Source organism: Abramis brama (genome assembly GCF_963993115.1).
Source record: "Abramis brama genome assembly, chromosome: 13".
Taxonomy (NCBI): domain Eukaryota; kingdom Metazoa; phylum Chordata; class Actinopteri; order Cypriniformes; family Leuciscidae; genus Abramis; species Abramis brama.
In genome coordinates, this window is record NC_139975.1 from 8,207,626 (window position 1) to 8,220,780 (window position 13,155).

Consider the following 13,155-nt stretch of genomic DNA (forward strand, 5'->3'; position numbering starts at 1 on the left):
GCCCATTAACTGTTTGGTTTCCGGCATTCTTCCCGAACTATCCCTTTAACAATAAATTCACAAACAGCTGCAAGAAGTAGAATTAAAATACAAATTGCAATCCTGCATCCTGTTAACTATCTCAATTCAAATTCTTGAATTTAACTGAAATTTAAAAGGTATTCTCAATTAAATTCTCAAAAGCTAACAACCCTGATATTCATAAGCATGAAAGATATATAAGTGTAGACAAGTTCAAATGAATGAGAGAAACCGTAACACCCAGCTTTAAAATCTGTTATTTAAATGTAACATTGGCAAACAGGTTCAGAGATGTCTGTCTTTTGCCATTTATACACAGTACAAAGGATGTTGACTTGCATGATACATGCCTGGGAATGTTAAGCTCCTTAAAGGGGACTTTGCATGTGATCAAATTCTAATTTAAAGTAGTCTGATCTTTGATGTTGGAAGCAGAAGACAGCAAAAGACACACTTCTTTTTAAGGCATTTATTCATGAAAACACACTTTCAAAATTTCAACAAAAAGCTTCCATAAAATTGTAAGAAACTCCAGCCCAGTTTAAACAAAACTCCTTTGTGTGACTATGGAAACCATGTGCAATAAATAATCATTATGCCAGAAAAAAAAAAAAAAGACAAGGGAAAAGACAGCATTAAATGTCAATATTTCACCACTAAAAGAAATGTAATAGCTGTTACAAAAAGAAAAAGAAAACTGTGAGGAAAACAATGTGCGATGTATGGAACATTAGTGTGAATTGAGCCAAGCAGGCACCCGTAGAATCAGAGGGACGAGAACTGTATGGACTCTATCTGTGACCTGAGCACCTAACGAACAGATATAAATTGAATGAAGCTTCCAGAGCTGAAACCAAGAACCATCTGAGAGACATATATTGCACATTTTTTCCTTGGAAACATAACGGTCGTTCCACACGACCCAATCCGAATGCTTTTTCCCAGTCCGACCACGACCTTAAATTGAAGTTACAGCTTGTTTTATACACAAAGCGCATACATGGATAAGACTATATGCTGAATGACAGAGAATGAAAAAGGGTTATAATGCTTAAGTGATACTATTTTATCATGTTCGAGTCCTTTATATATCAATCAAAGCATGTACAGATGAAGATATCGAACTCGACAAATCTTGATTTGCGGCAAATCTCGACACGTTTTATATTTCAGATCACTGCAGGACAAAAATCTTTACAGTATAAATAAATAACATTTAGCAGGGGGAAATAGTTCGGACAGAGGAGTGTGATAAATATAAATGGCTCAGTTGAAGGTGCCACTGTGAAGGTTGGTTTCTTCAAATCTACAACAATCCAAATGCACAAACACACAGTGAAACCGGTTGCCCAACAGAACCCTAAGATGTTGCAATGCTTTTAACTGGCAGCAAACACTACACACAGTGAAATATCTGGCATCCACTGGCCAATCATTTCAGGCTCACAATCAATGCAACCCAAAACTGACCAATCATAGAAGCCCCTTAATCAATCAAACCCTAGAAAAGCCGCCCGCTGAAAACCTATTAGGGCGGGATTGTGGTTTCTCTGTGTGTCGGCCTCATAGTCTGATTTTATAGACTTTCAGACATTAGCACAGAGTGCTCTTTAAACACACTGCTCTTGTGAGAATACAATCACGGCAGACGACTCAGAGGAAAGACAATCCTGACTCGAGAGAGTGACTGGACGGAAATGATATACAGAATGAGAAATAAACCCAAATGGTGCCCTTTAAGGGCCGCTGTAAGCTTTTCAAAAGACAATAAATAAGAAGTGCTTTCCAGCGCAGCTGAAATCTCGCATGTAGTACTTTTGATTGAAATGTTTTCTGTTGTTAAACTCTGAAAAGAGGTGAATCGCGAAAAAAAAAAAAAAAAAAAAAAAAAAAAAAGAAGAAATTGTCCAGGTCAAATTTCACCCCAAAATCAAAAGGGGAAAAAATACAAAATTATATTTTACATACAGACAATGAACCCTATTCTCGGAGAACCATTATTATGACAATTAAGTCAAACCATTCCCCAAAGTAAAAGCACATTATCCTCCTACTGTCATTACCGTAATGCAAAAATTTCTCTCTCATTACTGTAATGTGAAAAAATTATTACATCAATGCGAAGTAAATGCGAATTATACATCTATGAAATATATGAAGACTTCAAATGCAAAAAATCTCTAAGGCTGTCTGACATTTTTCTTTTAAATAAGCATTTTTATGTTTTTAATTTTACTCTTATCTGTGCCATTTTTGAAAATAAGGCATTTCAATAATTATAACCTTTGTCATTGCCATTAAAGTGAAATTACTGAACCTAAGCGTAGCCTGATAAAAATGCTCATTTAAAAGAAAAATGTCAGATTGACTTAAAGGTTTTTGCATCTGAAGTCTTCATATATAAATATATAATTTTTTCACATTACTGTAATGAGAGAGAAATGTTTACATTACGGTAATGACAACAGGAGGAAAATATGCTTTACTGTCATTAAAAAAAGATCCTTTATACAATAGCAAAATATAAATTTTTTCTCTTTTTTTGTGCATTTTGGGGTGAAATATATGACGCAAATACTGTGACAGATAATATCCTGAGATTCACCCAAGGATCATCCTCTGACATCATTTCCACATCTCCAGATTTGTAGTTCAGTTCACGGAGCACCATTGTCACAGAGCCACACGCTGCCAAAAAGCCAGCAAACGGAAATGATAAGAAGACCGGCCTCCAGTCTTGGCAACTTCAGTCTGGACACAGTCCACAGCTTCTAACGCAGTAAAGCAGGTCTCTAGTAAGCTTCTCACAGCCCGCCTGTCAAGTGAAGTAGCGCTGACGTCTCAATGCAAACCTGATAACATGGCCTTAGCATCGATCTATCCCAATACTGCGATTCCACACCTCTCATGCACAATAAAGCCGTGGGAGAGTGAAACTTTGTGGAGATTTAAACAATACTAGAGTGAAAAACCCTGTCTTCCAAGTTGCCTTTATCGCTTGTGTCAAAACATGAAGCAACCACATAGAGATTTGTAATAAAGGTTTAACAATACAGACTAGTGCCAGAACATGTTCAAATCATGGGATGATCGAGCGAAGCTGTAGAAGTGATGTACGACAGGACTTTTCTGTAAATGCCAGTGTTCTTTGAAACAGAAAATGACAAAGATGGTGTTAGTTTGCTATTTGAGACTGATTTCCTCTGACAGCAGTGAATGAAATTTCATGAATACAACAAACAACTTCCCTCTAAAACAGGCTGTAAAAACAAGTTTTACAAGACCCAAAAGCACCAACATGTCAAAAAAGAAAGAAAAGTACAGGTATTTTAAGACTCGCCCCCGGTCTGCACCATGTTTAGTTCGGTGTTATTTTTAAAAGGTACAAAACATTAGCACCATTTATTGGCTCAAATGGGAGAAACACCAGTGAACACCAGCCTTCACCATGGCAATGACCCCAAAGAAAAGCCCTCCCTGCCTTAGACACGCAGTCGCGCACCCAATGCTGGAGGAAAATGAAAATCAGAAACACATTAAAAAATAACAGTAAAATGATGCATTTGTTGCTTTTTCACCAGTCTGTGAGGAATAAACCAGCAGTCTGTGTTTGGAACACTAGCCATTAAAATGTTTGCGGCTGATACATACAAGAACGCAATATTTAAATCATCATGACAGAATCCTCTTTATAAGAGCATATTGGTGATGCAAAAAAAAGTAAAACAATATGCAGCTTTAACAAAATGTGAAGCTGAAGACAATATGCATACTGAGATAATTCACATTACAAGACGCTGCGAAAAAAGACTCGCGGGCAGATGAACCATTGTTTCGATGCAAGACTTCAGTATTGAATATATAAAATATTAGTATTTGTGGAATTACTTAATGATGAGGTCCAGAAAGATTTGGTCAAGCTGGTTTGGCATTTACCCGTGTAAAAGTTGACCGCTGTAGTAGATGACGCACGTCTTTTCGTTGATTCAAAGTAAAAACAGATTTTCTAAGTAAATGTTTGGATATAAAAAAGTCAATTTACTCTTTAAGAAATGTTTCAAATACATTTAGAAATCTGATAAGAGCCCTTTGATGTTTTGATCAACTAGATGCACTTTGTCGACCAACATCCACAATGGTACACAATTCGTCAAGGGCTTGCAAAAAAAAGAAGAAAAAAGATCGATTTTAACAATCAGATAATTTTCACTAACCGACAAATCATAAATATCGCTTAAACTCTGATTTCAATTAGCCATTAGCCAAATTCTGCCATTTGTACAGCTTGCCATCCAGAATAGAGTGAAGTCAGGAGGGTATGTGAAGCCTTTGGCACTAAGACAGCAATAAAACAAATAGCTGTACAATACATATGGACGGTTACTTGTGGGTTACATTCGTACTTCGGAGGATTGGAGAGGACTGAATGTTTCATCTTTTTAGTCTCAATCAAAAGGTGATGCGTTGCATATATGACATTGACGCTGACGGATTATATCACAGGACATACATGTACTATATGAGGGGCAGGTTGGCTATTTTTGAATTTAAGTTAAAGATATTGACATATTAAGGATTCATCCTAACAAATCTTTAATGGGCATTTAGGAGGAAGGATCAAATGATTAAAAACACCATTCCTGTCCTGAAATCGCTTTTAATCACTGCTGCATTAAATTAGACACTCAAACGTCCTCCTAAATTAAAGAGGACCAAAATATAAGCTTTTTGCATCACGAAAAGTCCGCACCACTGAAAAGAGATGTACTGATGGTGAATCCATTGAAACCGGTCGAATTGCTTGGGTCATAATGTACCTCAAAATGAAGTGAAAAAATAAGGGGGAAAAAAACTAAATATATAGCTCTTGTTAAATAATCTTCATAATTATTATTGGAATTCATTTGGGAAATTATTAAAGAAAATATAGTGTTTTTATGACCATTAAAATGTTTTGCATTGTCACATTTTTTTCATAACAATTACACATATTCTCTAAAATTATGCATTACTGTAATACCGTAATACAAAAAAGTGACATTTACATTTTATTTATACATCACAGATGTATAAATGTAAATGTATATTTAAAAAAAAGGTGCATTACAGTAATGACTGAATTTGGAATTGTCATGAAAATAAAGTCAAAATACAAAAACAAAATCTTAATGGTCCCAAAACCAAGCATAATTTTCTTTTTCCCATTTAATTTTAGGGTGAGAATATTTTGAGAGATTCACCCAATCCGGAATCTGGCTTGAATTCAGCTGAACATTTACGTCGTTTCCACGTTAGCCACATAAACGTGGGCCAAAATATAGCACTTTTGGAAAACCACTCTAAACAGTCTCTTATTTGTCTAGCCTTTAGTCTTTCACACATACTTTCAATACATCTTTCATCCCTTCTCTCCATCAACAACTTTTATATACAATATTGGTAAATAGAACATAAATACTACACATAAATTTGCTTATTCACAATTCCACTCGTAGCGGCGCCGGAAAGTAAAGAAAGAAACCGCTCTGAGATAATACACTCATATAAACTGCTTTATATAAGTATAGAAAGGCTCTGCGCTCCCGAGAAGTGTTGGGTAAGACCTGAGAGAGAGCGGTCAGTTTGAAACGCCTCCTCTCTTCTGGTTAGCAGTGTAAAAGTTGACACTTCCAAGGAGGACGGCAGACACCGAGCACCATCTTTTTGCCCATAATTGAGGTGGGAACAAAGTCCAATGGTACAAAAAATGTTAAACCTTTTCTTATGACCTTTTTTTTTTTTGTCTTTTTTGTTTTGTTTTAATAGTGTAAACAGCGCACCAATAGGGTCTTGGTTCCACTTCTCTCATCTATACAAAAGTATAAATATATGCTTTCTCTCAATTTTTCACATATATAGGACATATAGCGGACAAACAGACAGAGAAAAGCGGTTGTTCCCGTAAGTCGCCAGTGTTGCAGTGGCTGTGCTGGTTTTGTTGTTTGCTGGCTCGTGTGTTGACGGGTGTTTGTTTGGTGTGGGCGTTGATGGTCTCTGCATATATAGCACGTAGCACAGTCCTCAGCCACTGGGCCAAAACAACCAAGCGTTTTTGTCCAACTACAGCAGATCCATTTTGGGTCTGTAATGAAGGAGGAGGGGGGATTTCTGGAACGCACACAAAACACACATGCATTCGTGTGACTGAAAGTCATAGAGCCACTAGAACGGAAACAAAGGCACAGAAAGTCAAGTGCTTCTATCGTTTTTGAAATGGCATTTCAGAGAAGGAGGATTAGATATGCAATCTTTCAAAAAAAAATGCATCAAAATGTCAATTCTGACTTGCTATTGAACATTGTTTACGATGGATAAATATAAAAAACAGATACATATAATGATTGTAATAATAATATAACAAATTATATATATAAAATTACTTTTGTATACTACTTATAATTATAATAAATATAAAATACTGGTCATGACAACACAAAAACAATTTCATATTTAATCTTCACATACTGAATTCATGCAAGTTATCCATGCATGCATGCACGTGACATGCACATCACGACGGCAAACGGGAAGACTAAAGCCGGCTAATCTAAAACAAGCATGCATGCACACAAATTTAGCTTTAATTACCTTAAATCTCCATCTTGTTACCACAACAAATTTCAAAGTATGATCCTTGCCCAAGATTTCTTCATTGCATAAGATGTCCAGCTAAAAATAAGCACACAAATGTAGCAAACAAAGGAAAAAAATGTTACAGTATGTGGAAAAGTCTATACAAAACTACACTTTCCATGATTTCCATTACAGGACCATTACATATAATTACAGGACCATTACATATAATTACATATAATTACACTACATCAATATTTCAATTCTACAAATGGATCAGGATGGTCAAATAATCTGCTGCCGGATGACTAGTTGGCCATTAGGGTTGGGAATAGAAAATCGATTCTAATTCTGGAATCAGATTGGATGATATCCGTGCATTCGGTCTTAAAGTGACAGCAGCCCAATAAATCTGCTGCAGTCTGTGTCATTAATGTTAATCAAAGAACAAAAGAAAAAGAAAAATCACTCACTTATCTTGACTGCATGACTTTTCTAACTTAAATAAATATTAATCTATAATTTATTTATAAAAAGAAAACTATGCAGTGTTTTCAATTTCTAAACTTTGTTCAATTGTATTTATTTGTGCTATTCCTAATTTGCTTATTTGTTCTTATTGTATTGTTGACTGTATACTTGACTATTGACTGTATATACTGTATGTCTTTAATTACGTTTTAAATTTATATGAGTTAGTCTCGTTTATTAGTTAGTTGTTCTCAGGCTGCTGATTTTTGTCCATGGTATTCAGCTGCAACAGAATGTTTTGCAAAAAGATTGAATAAATATGTTTGAAATGTTTGACTTAAGTTTTTTTTAATCCAAACTAGGAATCGATAAGAATCTGAATCGATAAGCAGAATCAGAATCGCTAATATTCAAACGATACCAAACCCTAATGGCCATCCAGACCCATGCTTAGTATTTACCTTGATTATTTTTAAGCTTTAATATTTTTAGCAACAGCATGCTTACAAATTTAGTGTAAAAAGTAAAACGCTAAGTTTTGTCTTTGAAATGATGCCCTGCACCATCATTTCAGCAATAAAATTTAATTTACCACCTTTTGGCAATTACTGTCAGACTCAAATGTTTCATGGCATGAGTGTCATGGGTAATATGAAAGAAATAAGAGAGTACAGCTACGCAGGACATCATTTGCCTGCAGGGATGGGCAGTATTTCAGATACCTGTATTTAAAATACGTATTTGAAATACAAAATACTATTTTGTATTTTGTATTTTAAAGTCTTTGGAAAAAATCAAATGTAATTTGTATTTAAATACATTTAAGATGAGTATTTTTGTATTTTCAAAATACATAAAATACTTTTTGCCAGTCAACCTCTTTATCAGGGTATTGATTTAGTGCATCAACTAGTTCAGACATTCACTAGCTCAGCATTGGATCAGCAGTTTTTTTTTGGAATAAGGTGAGAATGTCATGATCAATTCTACTTGTTGATTAAAGTTAAAATAGTGCATTATTCACTTCAGTTAACATGAAAGAATAAAAGAGCACAGACAAGTGGGAAAATAGCATGCAACCAAATGACCGGTTGTTGATTTTTATCAACTAGCTTGTCAAATGTGTTTAAAGCATTACTGCATGTTATGGCTGGGTGATATGACACTACATATCATAGTGACGGTAAAAAAGTGTGAATTGATGGAACTTTTTCTAAATCATTTACATAGATAGGCCTATTTGTGGGCTAAGCAAATTTATCCGTGCAGCTTTTAGTGGGCAGGAATTATTGGAACATTGGAGTGGAAAACAAACACTGATGAATGATACACCGCAAAAATCTTCAGCTTTTAGTTTTATTGTACATAAAAAATAATAATAAAAAAGGGGGTAAATAGTGTCAAATGAATCTAAATTAATTCTAATTTTAAATTTTAGATATACTTTCTAATTTTAATAAACTTATAGAAACAAATAAACTTTACATAAAATAAACGGTAACACTTTGGGCCCTATCTTGCACCCAGCGCAATTGACTTTGTACACTGACGCATGTATCATTCCTATTTTGCACCCGCGCACAGCGGACTTTTCCCTCCACAGACGCACGTAAATTAGGGAATTAACTTGCGCTCCCGGGGGCGGTTCAGCGAAAAGAGGAGGCGTGTTCCGGTGCAAACGTTCCCTGGTGCTATTTTGCAGTTTCAGAAAACAATTCTGCCACTGACCAGGAAAAATCTAGTCTAAAGTCAGTGGTGCATGTTATTCATATGCTATTTTAAGGGCGCATGCTTGGCCATAATCAATGTAGCGTGTGCACAACGCGCATGCACTTTGATTCTCTCATCTACACAGAAGGAGCAGTTTTCATTTTTAGAAAACCATACATTATTACAAGGAACAATATTAACACACGAGGGAAATCATTGTTGTGTCCATGAAGATGTGAAAAAATAGGCTTAAATCTAGCTTACACATTTACCCAAATTTTTATACGCCTGTTTAACCGAAGCTAATTTGGGTGGGTTTCTCCATCCCCAATGTCACTTCTATGTGTTTTACGGCCCTGACGAGAACGTCGGTCTCCTCGGCTATGAACCGCTCCTGGCGTGCGTCTGGCAAATCCGCCGTTATAATAGCAATCCGCCATGGAACAAGCGCGCCTGCTCTTAAAGGGAATGTGAGATGACGCTCTGATTGGTTTATTTCACGTTACGCCCAAACCACACCTATGAGTAATGAAGCTACTTCAGACCAACCCATTTTAGATTTGCGTCGGGCGCAAGAGTCATTTATCCCGCCGGTATAATAGCAACAGCGCCCGAGATCCGCCCACAAAGTTACTTGCGTTTCGCGCTTGATACTTGCGTTTCAGATCATTAAAGTAGGGCCCTTTATTTTACAATGTCATTGTTACATATGTTACATGTAGTTACCATAGTAATAACTATAAATTATGCATAATTACATGCAACTAACCCTCAACCAAAACCTAATCCTATTTAAATGTCTAATTAAAATAAAGACACCTTAAAATAAAGTGTAACCAAATAAACATAAAATTACTTAAAAAAAACATTGGACTACCTGCAACAACAACAACAGCAAAAACTCAAAAGAGTTTGAAATTCAGTTTATGCTGTGGAATCAAAACTAACTGATATTGAGAATTGTGAAACCATGATATTTTTACTGTGAAGTAAAATTGAGATTTTGGTCATATCGCCCATCCATATTCTTTGCTAGATAGCAGAAAAGGTTCCCACAGTTTTACATACAGTATGATTTTTTTAATAGTGTTCACCACAAGTAATAGACTACATTGTAACCAGAAATAAGTATATAAATGGCTGCTATTTTGCATAAGTTTATTTGTAATTGCCAGAAAGAAAGAAAGAAAGAAAGAAAGAAAGAAAGAAAGAAAGAAAGAACGAAAGAACGAAAGAAAGAAAGAAAGAAAGAAAGAAAGAAAGAAAGAAAGAAAGAAAGAGAGGGCAGAGATGAGGTTAGGAATGAAAAGTCAGTAGGCCTGTGTAGTTTCTTCATTCACTGTGACCTATGCCTGCACTGGATGGCCAATTTCACATGTATTTTGTGTATTTTCAAAATACAAAATACTGTATTTGTATTTAAATAAATTTTTTCACACAGTATTTTGTATTTGTATTTAAATACATTTTTCCACACAGTATTTTGTATTTGTATTTTAAATACATTTCCATGTATTTATGCCCATCTCTGTTTGCCTGTTGCAATGCTCAAATATACAGTTTATCAGCCATTATACAAACATTTGACAACAGAATGTTGCAATCGACCAAACAGAATAACTATCCCAGAGAACCGCATAATCAATTGTGTACGAACATCTCTTGGGACAGGTGGGATTTTATGGTGCTTTACAGAAGAGTGAGTGCTTTGTACTGTCAAAACATTCGTTCCACCTGTTATTCAAGCCAAAACAAAAGGACACAAAACCTTTAAGAGCAGCCATAACCACCCAGAGGATTGTGTGTACCACAGTATAAGAGATGCCGCTCTCGTTGGAATAGCATGCAGTGAAACATCAGTGCCGGTGTCTGTGTGTTTTGGCTCGCTGTGAGTCGAACGAGAGCAGCACGACCACAGCAACACCTGCTGGAGGCCGTGAGCTCTTTGCACTATTCTCAGTTTAAAGTCATCGTGAGTATCTGGGATCCGAACCAAAGATGTTCAGAGAGGTGGCGTGAAACAATGAAACTTTTGATGCTTATTAGAATTTAGTTCTTCAAAGGTTTTGCTTTCCTCTTGCACTTCAAAGTAGAGCTGTACACAGCTGCCATTTCGGAGTCATATTTTTTATCTGGCTCTGAGAAGTATTGTGCCACTGGCAGCTATAACTCTCGATACTAGCGGAGAACAACAGGCATTTGGCAGTATTATTGCGGGAGAAAGTTTTTGACGGATGTGTGTGGTGGAAAAGCCCACACATTTCTCAGACAAAGGAGGGAAAAAAAACGATGATTAAGTACCAATAATTAGTCAAGTTTTGTGTTAAATTGCACTATGAGATGTTGGCAGGCTGCGAGATACATGACAGAGAGCAAATGATATTACAGGCTATTATTTGTCTCTGAAAATATGAGGCACGTTGAAAGCTTTGTGGGAATCGTGACAGCGCGGAGGAGCTTTGAAATCCGCGTGATGACTCACGCATGAGCCATTGTCATGGAGGAAACTGCGATGCCGGCCGGATTAGTGGCAAAGGTCTCTAAGCAGTTAACTTCGGCCAAGGGAAAAGGCAGATAATGGGTTCCGTTTCGAGCCTATGGAGCTTCAGATATGGAGGATCACATACCTCATTGAAGGATGTCAGGTTGAGCTTCTTTGCGATGAACTTCTTGAGATGGAGAACGGTCGCCTGAGCCGAACAACGAATCCACTTCCGCTTGAGTCCTCTGAGCTTACTGCTGTTACACTCCAGACATATACTCACCTGAAGAGATAAGACATTTAGACTTAGCACTGATAATTACATGGGAGATTTAGATAACTGCATTGTGTTAGAGACCAGAAAAACTAAACAAATAGCGAAGACAAGTAGCTTAACACATTTTGCAATGTTTGAATCCATTCAGTCTAGGCTACACATCCTACACGTCATATACCATGCAGAGCCTGACAAAATATTTGCATGTAAAAACATGATTTCAGGCACTAAACCTACTAAACTGGTGGAATGATCTTTCAATCTCCACTCGAGGCTCTCAAAATCTTGTCGTTGCTTTGTTACACCTGAGCTGTGCCTATTTGCATAAAGTATGCTCAACATTATTGCAACGCCAATGATCGCTGTCGCTCATGTCACCTAAAACTCTCATTGAACATGATTTGTACACCCTGCATAACTGGAACACAGCTTTTGTATTATTTTTATCCAAAAATATTGATTATATATATATATCCCCTATGACTTTTCTTAGCATATTTGTGACAACAGCGTGTCACTCACAACATAATATGCAAGATGAGTCATTGTCGGTCTCTTCGTAAATAGCACCTGTCGCAACAACGTGAAGACAATGTTTTTGTTCAGTGGCTTAATGTGAGGAATATTCTACACATGCATCCCTACATAGAGTTGATTTGAATCACTTTACATAACCATTTTAAAGTTTGGGGTAAATAATACTTTTAATTAATACTTTTATTCATTAAGGTTGCAATAATAATTAAAAAAAACATAGCAACACACACAAATACTGACGCCACCAATATGATTTCAACAACAAAAAAAGCAGATGCCAGCATGCCCTCCACCATCTTTCAAAACTGAGCCGAGGGTTGAGTTGCCAGTGGACTGCGGTCGCCTCGGGCAGAGTGAGGGCTTCAGAGAGTCAAGACGCATTAAGGATTTCATGCCTCTCTCTCTCTCTTCCCGTCCCCCTGTCCTTCTGCCGATAAGTGACTGAGCAGTGCAGAGTGGCACAGTGGCCCATTTGGACCAGGCCTCACCCAGAACAGACAGTAATGGAGAAGGATGAGGAGGGGCAGCTGCGCCTGGCGGCTAAACGCCAGTCCATTTCAAGGGCAAATGGTGCCGAGAGAGAAGGGCCACATTCTTTAAAAGAACAGCGGGCAGTAAATCGCAGATGTGCTCAGTTATAGGCAGGCGGTATATGTGAGATGTAATCCAAACACGGGAGTACTAATAAACACAAGCTAGGAACTTCGCTATTAGCTGCATATGTGTGTGTGTGATTACTGGGTCATTACGGCATGGCCGGGGATGTTATGCTCACCGCAAACAGTCACACAAATGACTAATGGTGAACTCACTCAACCAATTAAACCACCGGATCCCAGAACAACCATAAGAGGGGCCTTTTATTTGCAGCAGCCGCCACAAAATAGCTTTCATTTCCTTGAGATGCCAAGAGATGTTGATTATTGTGATTTAAAATCTAATTCTACAAGGTTAGAGCTTCTGGTTTGTGTGGGGAATGTCTGCTGGCTTGTATCTATCACACACTCACTGTGTTATTATAACCCCACATATTCTGAGGTAATTT

General features: G+C 36.9%; 1 protein-coding gene across 1 annotated transcript in view; it reads right to left on the minus strand.

Moving 5' to 3' along the window:
* Positions 1–475: 475 nt before the first annotated feature.
* pcgf3 (polycomb group ring finger 3) overlaps positions 476–13,155 on the minus strand; it is a 44,246-nt gene continuing 31,566 nt past the window's right edge. The window contains exons 8-10 of the mRNA XM_084133143.1: positions 11,442–11,579; positions 6,649–6,729; positions 476–6,168 (exon numbers count right to left, since the gene is read on the minus strand). Of these exons, the coding sequence (XP_083989269.1) occupies positions 6,121–6,168; positions 6,649–6,729; positions 11,442–11,579 (267 nt within the window). The 3' untranslated portion in view covers positions 476–6,120. The remainder of the gene's footprint in view (positions 6,169–6,648; positions 6,730–11,441; positions 11,580–13,155) is intronic.